The following is a 20,189-nucleotide window of genomic DNA, read 5'->3' on the forward strand; positions in this document are numbered from 1 at the left end:
CCTAAAAGACTGCTTTGCAAAAGAGGTATTTCCTGAGAACACTATTCCATGCTTCAGTAGTCTATGCAGTATGCGTGATAAGCACTTACCACTGTTTCAGTATTGCAGCAATTTTTAAGCACTCTTAATATGTAACAGTACTTGCTTAATTTTTTGGTAAGCATTTCTACATGTTTTCCCCAACTTAGATGCTCATCCATCCATAATCCTAAGAATTTTATGTGATTCTTTTGCTAAATTTGGCTATTCAATAATGTGAATTTTACATTGGTCCTATTTTTTTTCCTTATATGTTGAAGCTCATCAATACAGTTTTCTTGTCATTGACAACTAGACAATTATCTTTAAACCATTTTACTGCCACTTCTGCTGTTTGTTGACTTTTTGTTGCATCTCATAATCATTCTTCTCTTTTATAATGAAGCTGGCATCATCATCATGAGATAGGTAATTAATAAAAATCAAGAATAACAATGGTCCCAATACCGAGCCCTAGGGCACCCCATAATTAACTTCATTATATTTAGAATGGTACACATTCCCATCTTGAGTAATTTGTACTCTTTGTTTCCTTTCAATTAAATATGACTTGAACCACTCGTAGGAAATACCATGGACACCATAATTATACAGTTTTAACAGCAGTAGATTATGATTTATAAGATCGAACACTTTGGAAAGGTCCAAAAACAACACACAGATCAGTTCCTTGTCCTCAATAGCTTTGTAAACAAGTTTTAGGAAACTGAAGAGAGCTGTTTTTGTGTAGATTTACCTTTTCTGAAACCATTCTGTGCATTCACAAGAATTTTATTTTTGTTTAGGAAGACTAGCAATCTGTCATACATTATTCTTTCAATTATTTTCGAAAATACAGATAATAATGATAGAGGTCTGAAATTTTTAATGTTAAACTTGTCACCACTTTTATGAACTGGTATTACTGCTGACTGCTTTTTTACTTGGAAACACACCAGTTTCAAAGTAGTCATTGATTATGTCCACAAGTTGAGAGACAACATTATTGGTACTACATTTAATAATTTTGTCAGGGACACCATCAAATCGACAGGTCATTTTACTCTTTAGTTTGCTGATAGCCGATTGTACTTCTTTGGGTGTTATGGGATATATGTACATTGTCCTTTCATGTATTGGAGTTGTTACCTTTGTCTTTGGATTATATTTAGTGGTGATCAGATTTTGGGCTACATTAATATAACGATCATTAAATATATTAGCTATTAGAAGTGGATCGTCAACAATTTCATTTTTGTGTTTTATGGTGATTTTATTACCTGCACTTTCATGTTTGCCTGCATGATTATTAATAACTTTCCACATAGGTTTCATTTTGTTGTTACCCTTTCTGAGATATGAATCATTGTGCTTCCTTTTTGCAGCAGTGCTTTTTCCTATAACACTTGGAATATGGTTTCAAGACAGTATTTTGCTTTGCACACTTATATAGTATTCTAAGACTTTCTGATCACTCTTTGATTTCACTTGTTATAAATGAATTTGATTTTTTAAAATTTTCATTCTCTTTAGATGGAATGAAATATCATAGCGGTATGTATAATTTGACAAGAACTTCTTGAATTTTATATCTACAGAACTATTCCTGTTGTAGCCACAACCAACTGTGGGAATGCCTTGGGCTGCGGATCGGAGCCGCCAGGCAGGGAAGCCGCCGGCGGTGGAGCACGCACCACTGGGTAAACACAAGGATGAGTTGGACGACAGACCAACGACAACCGACAACAACCAACCACGACCGACTATGACCGACACAACAAGGAAGAGATAAACAATGGAGGCTTGTAGAAACCACAACACCAAACACCAACAATAAATCCACTCGGAACCAGAGCAAGGCAAAAGTCAACAACGAACAACGACAAGAACACAGTACCGCTGAGATAGAAACTCAATCCAGAGTGAGTACCAGACTGACTGGACTAGGGCAGAGCGGGTCCCTATATACGAAACCGGAGGGAGCGGCTGCGCGGAATAGCCGCCACGGATGCGGAGCCCTCTATGGGCTGACCACGTCCATTTGTTCTGGCGTGTGTTCAACTTCCGCGGTGTGAGGTACTAGAATTCCTTTCCATGTCCCAGTTTACAATTTTTAACATTAGATTAAAAACCCTAATGCTGTCATCATTAATTAATTTTCTCTCAATATATCTCCTGTTGTCACTTTTCTCATGAGATTTATCTAAAGTCAATTTAACTGCTTGATGATCAGAGAAACCTGTATCCAATACCTCAGAATTAAAGCCACATTTTGATTTGTCAATGAATATTTGGTCTATAGTACTTTCACTTTTGCTGCTCTGCTGTATCTGGTGGTATCTTCTACACACATGTTCATATTGTGTGTTTGTAGTAGATTAACAAGTTTTTGCCCTTTTTTACAGTTGTCCTTGAAATTAATATTGAAATCCCCAAGCACAATTATGTAGTATGACTGACTGTTTAGATAGTTCAGAGGATTTTACAAATTTTCAGAGAATAATTCAAAATTGCCAGATGGGGACCTATATATACATGCAATTATAATTTTACTATCTGTTAGTTCACATAAACAATATTCAAAATCATTTTCAATACAGCAGACATTTTTAAGCCTAATTTCCTGCTTCATCAGGAAAGAGAGAAGGAGAGGGAAAGACGAAAGGATGTGGGTTTTAAGGGAGAGGGTAAGGAGTCATTCCAATCCCGGGAGTGGAAAGACTTACTTTAGGGGGAAAAAGGGACAGGTATACACTCACGCACACACACACATATCCATCTGCACATATACAGACACAAGCAGACATATGTAAATGGCCTTTACATATGTCTGCTTGTGTCTGTATATGTGTGGATGGACATGTGTGTGTGCGTGTGCGCAGGTGTATACCTGTCCCTTTTTCCCCCTAAGGTAAGTCTTTCCACTCCCGGGATTGGAATGACTCCTTACCCTCTCCCTTAAAACCCACATCCTTTCGTCTTTCCCTCTCCTTCCCTCTTTCCTGATGAGGCAACAGTTTGTTGCGAAAGCTTGAATTTTGTGTGTATGTTTGTTTGTGTGTCTATTGACCTGCCAGCACTTTCGTTCGGTAAGTCACATCATCTTTGTTTTTAGATATATTTTTCCCACGTGGAATGTTTTCCAACCCCTCTGTATGTTTCCCTGTAAAGGCTGCTGATCAACTGGAAGTCTGAAATCCCAACTGCACATTTTTGTACTTCTTGTAGCCAGTGTACAGTTAGACACAAGATAAAAATTTCCTTCAATGAACCATTCAAAAGACCCTCTAGGTCATATAGCTTATTGGTTAAGTCCTGTACATTATGATATAGGAGAGAGTTAAAAAATTATTCAGTTCTATGAGAGGTATGTTTCGTGCTTGGTTACTTCTTTGAAGAGTAGGCTCTAGTCTTTTCATTTCTGGCCTGATCTTCACCTCCTTGGGGTCCTAGACCTTTTCTTGGTTGTTTTCTTCTGCTGTGGACTGGGCCATAAAAATTGTTCATATGTTGTTTGGAGGCTAGCTTCTGCCTCGTGCTTCATCACGATCTGTTGTTTTTAATTTCTGTCCACTCTGGTACAGCTTCCTCCTCAGTCTTTTTACATGGTGATATTGTCTTCTGTGCTGGTTCCCTGCCATTTGTTCATTCCACTGAAGGTATATTTACTGTTAACTTTTTGATTTCTTCTTCTGTGATTTTCATATACTGTGGTATTTCTGTTTTCTGCGTTGCTTCCTTGTCACTTGTTCGTTATATGGTATCCATATTTACTGTTAATTTTTTAAATTTCATCTTCTGTTATTTTCCCATATTGCCCAGTAACATAAAATGTCCAACTGGTAATGAAGCAAGTTTTAAATCTAATTTGAAATTATTTCTGCTGGATAACTCCTTGTCTTAAATTGACAAATTTCTACTTAAAAACTGGTAGCCATAAAAAAACTTGTTTTTAAATGTAGTTGCATGGGTGTGAGTAAAAAAAACCTAACATGTTCATTAATGTTAACATTAATCATATATAAATATCCTGTGATCATTTTTATCATTTTGATAAAAGAATAATGTGAAGCTAGTTTCAGAAAATGAAAGAAATAAGTCAAAAGAATAGCTACATGATACTCTACAACATAACTGTTACTATTCCATGGTAGTGTTTGTGAATGCTCAACTGATAATATAAGCAACTTGTTGTATATAATTAGCCTTATTATGTAAATGAAGGATCAACTGATAATTTCAGTAGGCTGTTGTTTATTATTGCCTTATTATGTAAACATAGCAATACATTCCCAGTAAAAATAAATATTAGTTTTAAAATATTGCTCGCTCTTTTTAGCTGGTATTTCAAATCAATAAATTATATTACTCATTTCGCTCATGTCTCCTGTACCCTAATGCACAGAAAAGACACAGTATTCATACCATATGACATTCTGAGACAGTTCTACATGGTTATGAATGTCTACTAAATCAGTAATTACAAATTTGGCACAACATTGTAAGCACATAAACATTTTTCTGTCACAGACAAGATATGGAAATTGTTACTGTAAAGTGCAGTAAATAATCAACCAAACCTGCAACAACAACCATCAGTTGTAACTTACAGTTTGGAGTGGAGTGCACATACTGGTTTCAGATTAGTACAGTGAAATGTATGTATGCTGATTTTAATCACTGTAGTTCTTTTGAATTTGCCTGACCTGCTCATGAGAGACACCATTCCAAATTTCAAAGATTAATTGAGGTTTCTGAGCCTCATATTTGATTCCAGGCTGTCGTAGCTACCAAACAAAAAAACCTAATGGTGAAATCCATCAAGTAATAACCTCTTGATGTGCCTCTGTCATAAATCTTGGAGGGAGAAGGGGGGAAGACAAAATGAGTTTGATACCATTTTTTAAACTTTTGTGTAATCCTGGCTAGATTGTACCTTCATAGGTAAGGACCAGGGAGACTTACACATCTCAAAAGCACTGATGCTGTTCATCATGGTGGGATTACTGGCCACGGGTACTTACAGAATGAGACACAAACATAATATTTGTACTGTCTGGGGAGCACTTTCTATATGGTGGCAGCTCCTCTCAGGGCATGTGATGGCTGTTGCAGAATCATCATAATTCAAAACCATTGTATGCTCTAGCATGCACAGATTTTTACAAATCACAAGAGCAACAAGATTATTTCCAATCTGTCAAAATCATGGGCTAGTGGCTCATGGTGTGGGACAAATATTAACCTCAACTGAAGCTGTGTGATGCACTAGTTACTGAAGACACCGGGAGTTATTTTACAGCTTGAGCACACGAGACACTGTATCTCTGGAGATGTTTTTAACTCAATATTTTACGAAATTTTAATGAATGTACCATCTGTACAACAATATTCTGTGTGGATTCCAGCAGGGCGAGACTGTGTTTGAAGCAGAGGCCCATATGGTGTTGAGGGCATTCGGGCAGATAAGACATATTTGTGCTGTGAAAGTTTTTGCCTGCTCTTCCTCCCTGAATGGCCTTCAATTTATACAACATACAAATCTAGCAGATGAACAGTCCAGACCATACAGTATATCTTTCTCCACCCAGAAAGACTGGGAATGAAGTGTGATCATGCTGAGAATCAGGACATGTGGGCATAGCATTCATGGCAAATTCTATGGCTCTGTTGAGGTTTAGAGGTATGTGGTAGTGGGAAGATAGTGAGCTGCAGTTGACAGACAACAAATTGAGGCTGGTACAGCGACTCAGCCATGCATACATCTTTCAGACCCTCAGACAAGATGTAATAGTTTTCACGTGGCAACAAAAAGGGCACAAGCTGAAGACTCGTGGTTTCTTGCTCGAGCAAGAATACTCATCAATGCATAATTATTGTGGCATGCAGATTTTAGTATTTTATATTTTAACTAAGTGTACTTTATATTCAGACAAGGAGGAAGGGGCAAGTTTACTATCTGTTGTGTCCTTTATTGTAGTAAATGAGATAACAAATGTGGTATAATGTTTTAAGATTATGTGAGATGTCCATTCTTCTTTTTCATTTATTAAGGAGTAGATCTGATTTCCTTATTAATGTAGTTGGCCCCACTAATTATTGTTTTTCTTTAAAATTATCATTAGCATCACTTCCTGAGTTATCATTACTGTGTCATTTTATCCAAGATTTTAGCAGCTTTTAGGGGGCAAACCATATTCATAGTCTTGTGTGATTAGTGACATACTGTGACTGTGTGAGTAAATGTGAAAGGGAGAGACATAATAAGACTAACTGAGTGTACATTTTATAACACATCAATCCTTAGAAGGGGCACTAATAACCTCATTGTTGAGTGCTATACAATAAAAACCCAAGCAGCTGTAAGTAACTGAACAGCCCAAGTATAACTATAGGTTTGACAAAGTCCATCAAGAAAGGAATCACATGATGTCAATTGAAAGTACTTACCATAAACAAGCCCAGTAGAAATAGGCAGGTTGTCTGCCAGCACACATGTATAAATAACTATTAAAAAACTTAACATCTACTACAGTTCCATCAGCATCAAATGAGCAACTTATAAAATAGTGTAACAGCACTAGAGACATCAGTTTCATATGTGTGGTATCATCCAAAGATCATGGTGCCACACCAAAGTTGGCAGTACGCATCAATACTGCAGACATTAGCAATGTCTTACAGCAATATGCAATGACGAATGGGAGAAGCTGAAGAAGACACGTCCTCTCTCTCAGCACAGCAGTCCCCTTGCAAGGGGTCAACATAGAGCCGAGTATGGAAGTGTTCTGTTCAGTTTGTGACCTCTGCTGAAGCAGTTAGCATCATCAAGTAGGACTAAAAAGTTACTCAAGTCTCGGGAATGTACTTTTGTAAATGCTGAAAATTGAACTTCAGGAGAACAGTTAGTTAATTGGTTAACAGTTAATGACAGTCATAAATTATCACACTCTCCTGTAGCAAAGAATTGTATCAAGTAAAGAAAATCTTTTTATCGGTCATTTGATAAAGTGACCTAATATTTCATATTTTGTAGTCTAGATGAGCCACCTGCCACAGTAATTAAAGAACCCACAGTTACAAAAGGACAATTGTAGTTTCATCTGGTCATAAAGATATGGATATGTAGACCACCTGATATAACCTGAAGATGGCAGTCATGGTGAAATAGGCCTACAGTGATAAACAACATAATCAAATACAGCAATGTCTTTTTTCTCACAACACAATATAATGACTTGCATATGTTTTCATGCAACTATGTGCATCAAGGATCCAATTAGTTCTGAAATGGAAGTCAAAGAGAGAGTTATTTTATTTTTCAGTCATATTTAGCATTGTAAAAAGACAATTCTACATGTGTAGACTGGTCTTGGAACATAACGTATATACTCAAATAATTCACTCATGTTTTTTCCCGAATTTAATGATGAAAAACTGGGGAGTGTGGATTATTCAAAACATGGTTGGAACTGCTCTGCGTCCAATAAGAGATCCCATTATACTATTGCATTGTTGTGGTTTCAGTGTGTGGCATATCAGTAGCACATTAGAAGTGAAGTATTAAAATGACTTCAAACTTGTTAATTATGGCTACAAGTTCTTGTTATCACTGATCCACTGCTAAAGAAAAACTGAAAATTATTGGAGAAGCCAAGAACATTGTAAACCATGCAGCAGGAATAGAGTATGACATAAGTGAGTATTGTATTCGTGACCGGCAAAAGAACAAAATGCAGCTTTAAGAAACTAATAGTAGTCGTCAGGCATTTTGTGGCCAAAAAGTGAAGCATATGGACTTCAAAAAAAGGCTCTGCAATTATGTAGATGAGAAGCGACAATAGGATGCATGATGATGAGTAAAATGTGCCAACTTAAAGCTTTGGTTTTAGTCAAAGAACTAGGCATTACCTGTTTCAAAGCTAACCGGGGTTGGTTATCATGATTTTTCAACCGAAATGGATTGGGATTCCAGAGGAATACTACTGTTGCTCAATGGCTTCCAGGTGATTACGAGGAAGCAATAGTGCATTTTCATCATTATGTGATAAATCTGCAACACGAACAGTTAAATATTATATATTATGGCAGATTGGTAACGCGGTTCAAATGCCAGTCTACTTTGAGATGCCACTCAATAATACCATGAACAGGCAAGAAGAATCCAGCATCCTAATATGAACTTGCGACAGTGAGAAGCAAAGGTGTACAGTGATGTTGTGTGTAACTGGTGATGGATGAATGCTACCACCTTACGCGATATTTGAAAGGAAAACAATTCTGAAAATACACTCCTGGAAATTGAAATAAGAACACCGTGAATTCATTGTCCCAGGAAGGGGAAACTTTATTGACACATTCCTGGGGTCAGATACATCACATGATCACACTGACAGAACCACAGGCACATAGACACAGGCAACAGAGCATGCACAATGTCGGCACTAGTACAGTGTATATCCACCTTTTGCAGCAATGCAGGCTGCTATTCTCCCATGGAGACGATCGTAGAGATGCTGGATGTAGTCCTGTGGAACGGCTTGCCATGCCATTTCCACCTGGCGCCTCAGTTGGACCAGCGTTCGTGCTGGACGTGCAGACCGCGTGAGACGACGCTTCATCCAGTCCCAAACATGCTCAATGGGGGACAGATCCGGAGATCTTGCTGGCCAGGGTAGTTGACTTACACCTTCTAGAGCACGTTGGGTGGCACGGGATACATGCGGACGTGCATTGTCCTGTTGGAACAGCAAGTTCCCTTGCTGGTCTAGGAATGGTAGAACGATGGGTTCGATGACGGTTTGGATGTACCGTGCACTATTCAGTGTCCCCTTGACGATCACCAGTGGTGTACGGCCAGTGTAGGAGATCGCTCCCCACACCATGATGCCGGGTGTTGGCCCTGTGTGCCTCGGTCGTATGCAGTCCTGATTGTGGCGCTCACCTGCACGGCGCCAAACACGCATACGACCATCATTGGCACCAAGGCAGAAGCGACTCTCATCGCTGAAGACGACACGTCTCCATTCGTCCCTCCATTCACGCCTGTCGCGACACCACTGGAGGCGGGCTGCACGATGTTGGGGCATGAGCGGAAGACGGCCTAACGGTGTGCGGGACCGTAGCCCAGCTTCATGGAGACGGTTGCGAATGGTCCTCGCCGATACCCCAGGAGCAACAGTGTCCCTAATTTGCTGGGAAGTGGCGGTGCGGTCCCCTACGGCACTGCGTAGGATCCTACGGTCTTGGCGTGCATCCGTGCGTCGCTGCGGTCCGGTCCCAGGTCGATGGGCACGTGCACCTTCCGCCGACCACTGGCGACAACATCGATGTACTGTGGAGACCTCACGCCCCACATGTTGAGCAATTCGGCGGTACGTCCACCCGGCCTCCCGCATGCCCACTATACGCCATCGCTCAAAGTCCGTCAACTGCACATACGGTTCACGTCCACGCTGTTGCGGCATGCTACCAGTGTTAAAGACTGCGATGGAGCTCCGTATGCCACGGCAAACTGGCTGACACTGACGGCGGCGGTGCACAAATGCTGCGCAGCTAGCGCCATTCGACGGCCAACACCGCGGTTCCTGGTGTGTCCGCTGTGCCGTGCGTGTGATCATTGCTTGTACAGCCCTCTCGCAGTGTCCGGAGCAAGTATGGTGGGTCTGACACACCGGTGTCAATGTGTTCTTTTTTCCATTTCCAGGAGTGTATAAGTGAAAGGCATATGACTGAGAGTAAATCCGAAAGGGTGGTTGGAAAATGACCTTGTGATAGTGTGATGCCTGTTTGGCAATGTCTTCCTGGTGCATAACTGAATTTACATAATATGTTGGTCATGGACAGCTTCCGCGGACATAGAGCTAAGTGTGAGACAAATTACAAGAACGGAAAACTGACTTGGTCATTATCCCTGGAGGCATAACATCCATCCTACAACCAGTAGATGTGTGAATAAATTGGCCATTCAAAGCTGCACTTAAACAGTGATATACGCAATGGATGGATGATGAAAACCACAAGTTCACACTGAGTGGAAAAATCAAATGGCTGGGTTTGTCCCAGATTTGTGAGTGGGTGAAAAGTGCATGGGACTCCATTCTGCAACCACTGGTGGAAAAAACCTTCACAAAATGTATTACAAATTCACTGGATGGAACAGAGGATGACACTCTATGGGAAGATGGTGACAACAACAGTTAATCTCCCGCTAGTGATGACAATCAAAGTGATGATGAATGGAGAGGTAAGGGAGCATACATACTGACTAAAATACTTTATTGTGTATATTAACATTAAATTCTGAAACATGGTAATACACTTTTTTTTCCTACTGTAGGTAGCCCTATGGAGTCCCGGCTGGCAGGGATAATGTTCCTAGGCCAGCCGCCCGGCTAATGCGCTAGCCGGCAGGCCACATGGTGGCCAGCTGCATGCTGCTGAATTGATTGTGTTTTAATGATTTATCAATCCGTACAACAACATGTGAAGATTATTATGCATTTCTTCAAACCAATTGATATTATATATAATTTTGAACACATTGTTTTGTTAGAACTTTTTTTTGTAAATAAAACAAATTAAAGCAAAAGAAATATCCCTCCCACAAAATAATTCAAGGGCGCAGACTATTCAAGTATATATGGAACTACAAGAGGTGCCTTTTACCTGCTTTGCCATGATTCGTGCAAACATGGCCTTTTCAAAGTCACAAATATCATGGTATTTCAATAAACTGTTACAACTTATAAATGATGAAAAAGAAATCTGGTGTCACAGTTCACCATTTATGATTGTGAGGTCATGCCTGGAATGATGGAGACATTCCTCATTATGAAGGTGTACCCTCATCTTTGATGGTACATTAGATGCTTTCAATGAACAAAACCTCTGCTCAGCGTTCACACATGCGAAGGATCAGGCTGGCTTGCATACTTTACACTTAATTTCTATGTTGCTTTTACTCTGCTTAAATCATTTGTTAATAGTCTGCAGCTGACCTACTCTTTCAAAAGGAACTGATGCTTATACTATTTGTGACAACTATGTGGCTTCCAGTGTTCTTTTTCAGTACACTCTTAAGAGGGGCGTTAGTATTGCTTGTGACAGCACACCTGTTTCTGCTTATGCTCATTTTTACTTGTAATTTCTTTGTGCAACAAAGAACTGGCAAGCAACTGAGAAAGAAAAGGAATTTATAACATATTTTGCCAGGTCATAGACGCTAAAGAGTAACTCATGGTCACATTATTGTATGTAGTTATAGCTATTTCAGTAATTTTTTGTAGCCTCACAGAAAAGAACTCAAAAAAATTTTTTCATTTTGAATAAATAAATAAATAAATAAATTTTATCAATTACATAACATCACATCAACGTCAACAGGGATGGTGACAGAGTTAACTTCTATCTCATATCTTTACATGAAAGCATCAATTTAAAATGAGATCATTGCTTACAATCATTTTTTCATTAAATACAAAATGTTTTGTGAACTTTTAAATGAGTAACCTAATTCTATGGCATTATTCTGCATGGGTTGAAGCAGGGGGTATTCTCTTGTATGGTTTGCTGTTATCCCTGGGTCTTGTGTTAAGATTCATTTACCAAAGAAATTTACTGTGCTTAATGAGGATCATACATGATCTTGAAGCCACTGGGCCAGACAAAACACACTCATGGTGTGAAATTCCTTGCCTGCTCTGACTCCCTGAGTACTCATCAAGTCATACCACGAACGTACCCAGCAAATGAGCAAGTCCAGTCTAGCCTATTCAGGATCTCTGTCCCCATTTGCAATATCTGAGGCAGGGAGTATCCTCCTGCTGGGTAACAGGACACATGTCAGACATGGATACAAATCACCAGATTTGGCAACCAGGGAATCATATACGACTATAATTGTGCCCTATGTAAACTGCAGTAGGTTAGTTTTGGTGCAGCACATACATAACATAGTAAATGGTAGGGTTGATTGTAGTATTGGTTGCATTGTTATGGGAAGGTACACAAATGAATATGTGAGAGAGAAGCTGGGAGCTGACAACTTCTCTTTGTTTGTTTGTTTTGCACATAATTAGAAATGGACATCATTCACAGTTAGTCCATTGAGTATTGTATATCCTAACAAAATATAAATTGCATTTTATAATAAAAATTAGTTGATCATGTAACATCTGGACTTTTGATGAAAGTACAGTTTACATGCACAAACATAAATAATTAATATAATTATTGTTGTTATTTTGTAATCAGCAGAATGTTCTTCATCATGATGAAATGCAAAAGTTCCCTGTTGTTATTAACAAGTGCAAAAGTTGTTTGTGAATAACAGAAACATGTTTTTGTTTTCTGTGTTTTTTTTATTTTACCTTTTTTTTTGAGGAATTTACATTTTATAGCACTATATGATACATCTTCATTGTTTTTCTATTTTTACTGCAACATTCCTGTTTCACATTACAAATCAACAGTTTTTCAATAAAAGGTGATTAAACATTGACAATTTCAATTTCACTATAAATATTGTTTACTTTTAAGTATCAGACAGGAGGATAACTATGTATAAAAAATGTTCCACAGGTCACTAGGCCTTTTAAATGCCCTCATACAGTTTCTAGACAGTTCGCTATTTCTTGTTTCTTGGAGAATCTAGTAAGACACTAATCGCATACAACAACAAAGGGATCAAAGTGAGATAATGCCCGATAGGGTTCTAAAACACCTAATGTACAGGTGATGTGGTTATGATCTTAACTGACCAAGGCTACTATGAAACTACTGTCGTCTATGTTTACTCGTGATAATCTATGGTAGCCTATGGCAGTTTTACAACTCTATAGGCAACACAAAACAACCAAAAATATTAATGTTTCACACATACAAATGTACAAATACAATAGTTATTAGATGGAACATTTTGCAAATAATCACTTTTATTTTATTTTGCTTAATGTGCAAAATGCGAATGGACACAACAGTCGCTTTTCTTCCTGTAAATTTGTTGCTCTCCTAGCTGGCAGTAGATCTGTTACCTGTCCATCATACGTACATGCAATATTGAGTAAACAACTAGCAGTGGGTGATTTTTAACCTTAGCGGTTTAACAGCATTACTCAACAATAATGGTATCAACAAAAAAACAGGACCATTAAGAAAGTAGTAGTTCAGGGTTTATACATCCCAATGGTGATAAGGGCATTAGATATGGTTCAGAAACAAAACAGAGAAGATGTAATATAAGGCATTCATCTATATAATTTTTCTTGAAAGATGTGAATGAACCAGTCTTATGCATTTAAAAAATAGTGGTAGAAAGTATAAGATGATCTGAATGCCCCAGTTTATGTTAGACAGTATATGTGGCTTAGGCATGGTGATGCAGAGCCATTTTTCAGTGAAGTAGTCAGATGTATACTGAATTAATGTTTTTCCAGCAAATGGATAAGCAGAGCAGGATCTTCTGGGTGACTTACAGACACCATTATTAAATTAAATACAGATAGTTTTTTGAGACTATCTGCAACAAATTGTTTATTCAAACCTCTCTTGCAGCACTGAAGTTTTTTGTTATTGCTTGTTAGATGACTGTAGAAAATCCATCAAACACCTAATACATTTGAGAAAGTATTTGAATGCTACAAGACAAAAACTGCAAGTGCATTATTCACAGTAGTAAAAAACTGTACAATTACAGCATAAAAAGTACCATTGTAACTTGAAGTCATAGCAAAATGGACCCTTTGTTGTTACAGACTTTTCTGTTTACTCTGGTATATGCTAACCATGTGTGATTACACATTAATACATTTAATATTTATTTTGTGTGAAGATTATGCAATGTAATTTTACCTTTAGGTTTTCCAGTGGTTCCAGCAGAGTACACAGTGTAGGCCATGTTATCAAGGGAGCACTCAGCTTCTTTTTCAAATGGTGGATATGCCATGCAGTTTTCAAGCCAATTGCCTTCTAATAGAATGGTCATATCTTCTTCAATCAGACCAACAAGACGATCTGAGAATTGTTTCTTACTGCACACTGCTATAGGTCCTGCATCCTCAAGTACTGACATAAGTAATGAAGGGGGATAAGAGACTTCCAATGGAAGATAAGCTCCACCTGAATAGAAATAATTTTCAATTAACATTTGCTTTGCTATTAACTATTGAAAGTAAGTGTCATCTATGAAGCCTACTTAACAACTTTTAAAAAAATTAAAATTAAACTTTACATGAAGTTAATTTCAACCATATTGTTAAGCATACAATAACTCATTCATTTGGAATAAATAATTGCAACTGAATGGCACTCTATATCAAAAATCCGCGTTGCCAGCCACATATGCCAAAATGACTGCCTGCTCTGCTGCTGATGAGTCCTTGGGCATAGATAACATACAGAATGGCTTTTGGGGGCACGGGATGTAAGTTGGTCATACACCCCAGGAGAGCAGTTTGTCAACACACCTGACAATGGCAACAAGTCTTATCGTCAAAATATTGTGCCCATTGGACACTTCAAAACAGTTGTACACCTGTAGACTGTTTGATCGACAAGTACACCAGGAGAAATGAAAGACTCACTAACCAAAATGTTCAACAACTTTTGTAAAAATTCTGTTGAAGGATCACCCCAAAATGGCTGTTGTCAGCACAAGACATAGTGTTCAGACACATGTTAATGTTGTAGAGGATAAAACTGTAACAGCTGTATGAAAGCTGAAATACTGATTTTCACTTTCAAATGGGTCATCACAAAGTAAAATAAAAGAATTTGATTGTAATGACTCTACAAAGAGAAGTAATGTTGATATAATATTGTCTAGGAAAATGGCTGATACTGTTAAAATTCAACAATAACCCATATTTTGAAAGACTTCCTGTGAGGTTTTGCACAGAAATTTGAAGTATGTTATATCCACTTTTGTTTTAACTGAGATTCCTTGAGCAGAAAACTGCCTCCAGTCTTTGGAGGAGAGCACAGGTTTTAACTACACACAGAAATGGCAACAGAACCAATCCACAGGAAATGCTATACACCTAACATCTTTCTGTAGTAGATCTGTAGAATGTATTGTGTCCAAATGTAATAGCACGTCTGAAACAAAATGATCTTCTGCATAAGCTTACAAAAAGGCTATTTATGCAAAACCCAATTTGTACTCTTTGTACCCTAAAGCACTCTTTAAGGGGTATTTGGGTGGTTCCATGGTATCGTGATATTCAAAAAGCATTGGGTTCAATATTGCTGTGATTCAAGCTAATGGAAATGTGCTAATATGGAATATGCAACCTTTTTTGTGAATGGGTTGAGACCTTTTTGACATGAAGAACACAGCATATTACCCTGGAGATGGAAGAATCCACAAACACAGAGGTAATTTTGGATGATCCCAAGAAACAGAGATAGTGCTACAATATCTGCAACTATATGTGTACATTACAATCTATCTTTTAGTGTGTGTGAACCGGTACCATATGACACTATAATAACCTCGTCTCCCTATCTTGTTCCATTTGTGAAAGTGCATCAGGAGAGCAACAGTCAGTGTCTCTGTATAATTCAAATTTCTATGATTTTACTGCTATGCACATTTTGTGACAAATTTGTTAGAGTAATAAATATGTTGCTTGAAGTATTTAACAGAAGTATTATCTGAAAAAAGGCAGTAATATGCAATCAGATCATGATAAGACACAACTTGATGGAGACACTGGAAACTTGCTGTAAATGTATATAAATTACAGTTTGTGAATCATAGAAAGCTAGATATAACAAACAAAAGCCTGTGTAACAGTGTATGGGAAAATTCTGTGGAATAATCAAAATGTACATCATGGGTGGAGTAATTGACAGGCTTCAATTCATTGGTAGGATCCTGAAAACTACAGTTTGTGCAAAAAACAGATTACTTGCATGACCTATACTGGCACAGTGTTCAAGTGTATGAGATCCATATTATGTCTAATAGGGAACATCAAGCATTCATAAAGAAGGACCAGTGCAGATAGTCATAGGCTTGCTTCACTTGCATAAATTCAGAAAAATTTGAGCAGGAGGATAGATTCCTAAAAGCCCATAAAACTAGACTAATACCAATTTGGAGCTCTGTCCCTGTAAGGAAAGTGAAGAAACTTCAATATATGGGAAAAACTGTAGAAAGGCCATTCCACTTTACATTTATTTGGAGCAGGGCCAGTTCGAGAACATTTTTCCACATTGGTGATATACTGTATCATTTGATGCCCCCCCCCCTCCTCCCCCCTCCATCTCTCACTCTCTCTTTGATATACTTCATCTGTGTCAGTTTTCACTTCTAATTATGACACACCCTGAATAATATAAATCTTGCACTTGTGTACTTCTCTGCTTGGAATCAAAAGTGGCTGCTTGTGTTTATTGGGCCTTAAGCTGGCCCTCGTTTGGCTAGTATAATTACAAATCTAGAATTTTATTTATTTATTTTTATTTGTTTATTCATTTATTTTAACTCCAGTGTATCCAGGTAATGAATAATTTTCTAGGATGCAGGAAGAGAGAAAGAGAGAAAGAGAGAGAGAGAGAGAGAGAGAGAGAGAGAGAGAGAGAGAGAGAGAGAGAGAGAGAGAGGCACAAATGATTGCAGTAATTGTTATAATTTACATCAAGTCATAGAAAATACAGTGTAATAAACTATTTAGTCATAACATAACAGCAGTTTTTTTCATTGTGTTTACAATGAGCAAATAGAATGGACAACAGATATGGTACTTAGGGAAATTGAAGGCTTTGCAAAATAAAGGATAAACAATGTTCATAAATATTAACTGATGACTACCAGCTACCACTAATTTACATATGTGTTAAAATTAGTGAATTACAATCAAAAGTATACCAGCATCAGATTGTTCAAATTTAATACAGGCATTTGGAATACAAAGACCCTGTGGATTAAGTTAATGTAGGTAGAACAGAATTGCCAGTTATATAAATTACAGATATTATTATTGTTGGTCACAATATTCATCCAGGGTACATATGGGGTTTTCTATGATTGACTACTTAAACTGTTGTTTGAATTTTAAAAGTTCGTTCACAATAGATTTAATTTGAGGAAGGAGCAACTGATCAGTTTCTTTTGCTTGTGTAATGCACCACTTCCTATAGCGCATTAAGGTTTTTAGTTCACATTGTACATCAAGATTTCTCTTTGTATTGTGGCTGTGTTATTTGATATATATACAGGATCTGATTCTTACAAATAAAACACATCAATGAGCAAATGTATTTAGGGATATTATTAGCAGAATTCCTAATTTTCTAAAGAGGTATCTTTGTGAATGTCTGGGATGAACCCTGCACATGACTCTCATCACACATTTTTGGGAGGTGAAAACCCTTGTTACTTTTGTTTGGTTCCACCAGTATATAATTCTGTAATCTGACAGTGAATGGAAGCAGAAATAGTGCACAGTTTTGACAGGATAAATATTCCAGCCAGAAATATTTATATGGACAGAATAACGGGCTGAACTTAGATTTTTTCTATGTGAAGACTATAATCAATCCACTAAGATTATTCTCAGTATGCACACCCAAGAATTGAGATTAATGCACAGTTTTAGGTCTTGACAATTACATATAACATTTACCTGGTACCTGCTGCATTCTCTTAATAGCAGTGAAATGAGTAAACTGTATTTTGTTGCATTTAGTGAGAATCTATTTGAAGCAACTCACTTTTTAATGCCATTAAAGGGAATGTTTGCAGTTTCCTTAAGATTGTTTCGGGTATTTTGTTAGTAATAATAATTATATCATCAGCAAAAGTGTAAAATGAATCATAGAGATGGCACACATCATGAGATCATTAATAAAGATGAAGTATAATAGAGGACAAAGCTCAGGGTCATGTGACACTTCTCAGTTAATAGGATCCCACTTAGACAATACACATATTCCATGTGCAATGGTTCAACAAGACGTTTTGCTTTCTGTCATTAGATACAGTTTAGTCAACATTCTGGCTATCTCACTTAACTTGTAATACTCTGTCTTCCTCAGAAGACTCTCACTGTTGATTCAATCAGAAGCCTTGGATAGATGACAAAAGGTTTCAGGATTCCAATACCAGACATTCTTCTATTAATGGATTATTAAAATAGGCTGATAAATGAGAATATTACTTGTTTAGTTGATACACCCTGCTGGTAACCAACATGGCTTTAATTCAGTGAGTTGTAGTTTTTGAAGTGTTACCCTAAAATTTTATGAATTGGTTTCTCTGAATTTTAAAAAAGCATGTTAGAAGGCAGACTGGGTGGTACACAGTCATCTATTTCAAAAATATGTTTGACAGAAGCATACTAATGTATATTTAGTATAATTCCTTATTGCAATAATTTGTGAAAAATACAACACAGTATCTCATTTATACTATAAAAACAGTACACAAGAATTTTAATGGCTATTTCATTCACTCCAGAGAGTTGACTGCCATTCTTTCATTCATCTTGGGCAAATAACCTCTGATGTGACTAACTCAAAATCTCACAATCTCAGACGGTACCTCTTGTGATGTGAGCTTACAAAGAGTTTTTCACTTCTGGTTTCAATTCTTTCCTTTCTCTCAGAAGAAACTTGATTAGAAGCTGTTAGATCATTATATTCTTACAAAGTAGTCTATACAAAAATTTAATCTTTTGGTGTCTACAACTATCTGATCTGAAATTAACCATTTTACAGTCTCCAACCTTGGAGAGATTGGAGAGAAGAGTGTCATATGACACTCTTCCACCAATTTTATTTTCTTGTAGATTCATATGTTCCTCTGCATTTCTGAAATTCATTATTTATGGCTTAAGCTATTTCTACACACTTTTGAAAGAAACACGCATTTTACTGCTTAAGAAGGAACAAAACTGCATGCAGTTGGTGCTTTGGTATTATAAGCTACTAACTTATGATGTCCAAACATTATGTTGAAGATAATAATTTCTTGAGGCTAGAGATAGTTGGTAAAGTTATTTTCTTTCAGAAAGTGGTGCTGGTTATTTTAAAAACTGACTGCTAGTACTAATTCTTACCTGCTCTGAGTATTGCGATGTATGAGATTGTGTACTCAAGACAGCGATCCATTAAAATTCCCACAACAGTGTTCTTTTTCACTCCCATATGACGTAGTCTTACAGATAGAAAATAAGTTAATCTGTCAAGTTCTTCATATGTGATCTGTAATAATCGTAAACTACATTTTAATTAATGTTTAAAGTGAGTTTTATTTTTTAATGGGCTAATGAGAAAGATAACTGAATTGAGGATATTATATCTCAAGCAGACTTAGAATATATTGTTCCTGAAACTATTCATACATCTTTAAAACATGACAGTAGTATGGAGCTGCATGTTAATTTTCTCATAACTCATGTAAGGTACTAGTCATTTAATTGTTCATCATAAAGATTTTATGTTTCCTTTGTTGTCATGTGAACACACCATAAATACAGAACATGGCCTTCTCATATGTCAATGCTGCTGTAGCACAGAGAGTTTTTGATTTGAAATGACAGGGAACGTGTGACTGACACGATGAGGGTCAAACAGTAGTACAAAAGGAAGTAAATGAGAGGAAGCTGACCTTTTGCTACAGCCACTATCCCTATTTATCCCTTCTCTCACACACCCAGGCACTATTCCACCCACACCTCCATCCTATCTCTTTACATATGCATATCAGTATATTATCACTTACTGTGTATGGTAATTTTTCATATACACTTCATGGCAAAGAAAATGAAGCACACAGAATGGGAGGGGGAAACAAAATGGAGTTGCATAGGTTGAGAGGATTTGTGATGCTTTTGCAGTGATTACAAAATTGAGCCAAATTGACAAAGAACTTTGTTGTATAAGCTCACTTATCAGTATGACATAGCTCCCCCTCTGGCCTGGATGCATGTACTGATTCCACTGAGAAGGGTTTCATAAAGCTGTTGTATCCTCTCTTGCTGCAAGCTGGCCCACAACTGTTGCAATTGGTCCTTGATATCCTGGGTACTGGCACTGGGATGGAGTTCGTGTCTGAACTTGTCCCACACGTTTTGTGGGGGGCAGATTTGGGGATCTTGCTGCCTACAGGAGTTCCTCAACATCATACAGTCAGTTCATAGAGATACGTGCCATATGTGAACTAG

The 20,189-nt window shown here is 37.5% G+C and overlaps 1 protein-coding gene across 3 annotated transcripts in view; it reads right to left on the reverse strand.

Moving 5' to 3' along the window:
* Positions 1-20,189, reverse strand: part of LOC126248021 (uncharacterized) — a 405,163-nt gene that overhangs the window by 142,383 nt on the left and 242,591 nt on the right. For all 3 annotated transcript variants that reach the window (XM_049948611.1, XM_049948610.1, XM_049948612.1), the window contains 2 exons: positions 19,083-19,227; positions 13,870-14,136 (listed from right to left, as the gene is read on the reverse strand). In XM_049948611.1, coding sequence (XP_049804568.1) covers positions 13,870-14,136; positions 19,083-19,227 — 412 coding nt within the window. The remainder of the gene's footprint in view (positions 1-13,869; positions 14,137-19,082; positions 19,228-20,189) is intronic.

This window comes from Schistocerca nitens, chromosome 3, assembly GCF_023898315.1.
Source record: "Schistocerca nitens isolate TAMUIC-IGC-003100 chromosome 3, iqSchNite1.1, whole genome shotgun sequence".
NCBI classification, from domain to species: domain Eukaryota; kingdom Metazoa; phylum Arthropoda; class Insecta; order Orthoptera; family Acrididae; genus Schistocerca; species Schistocerca nitens.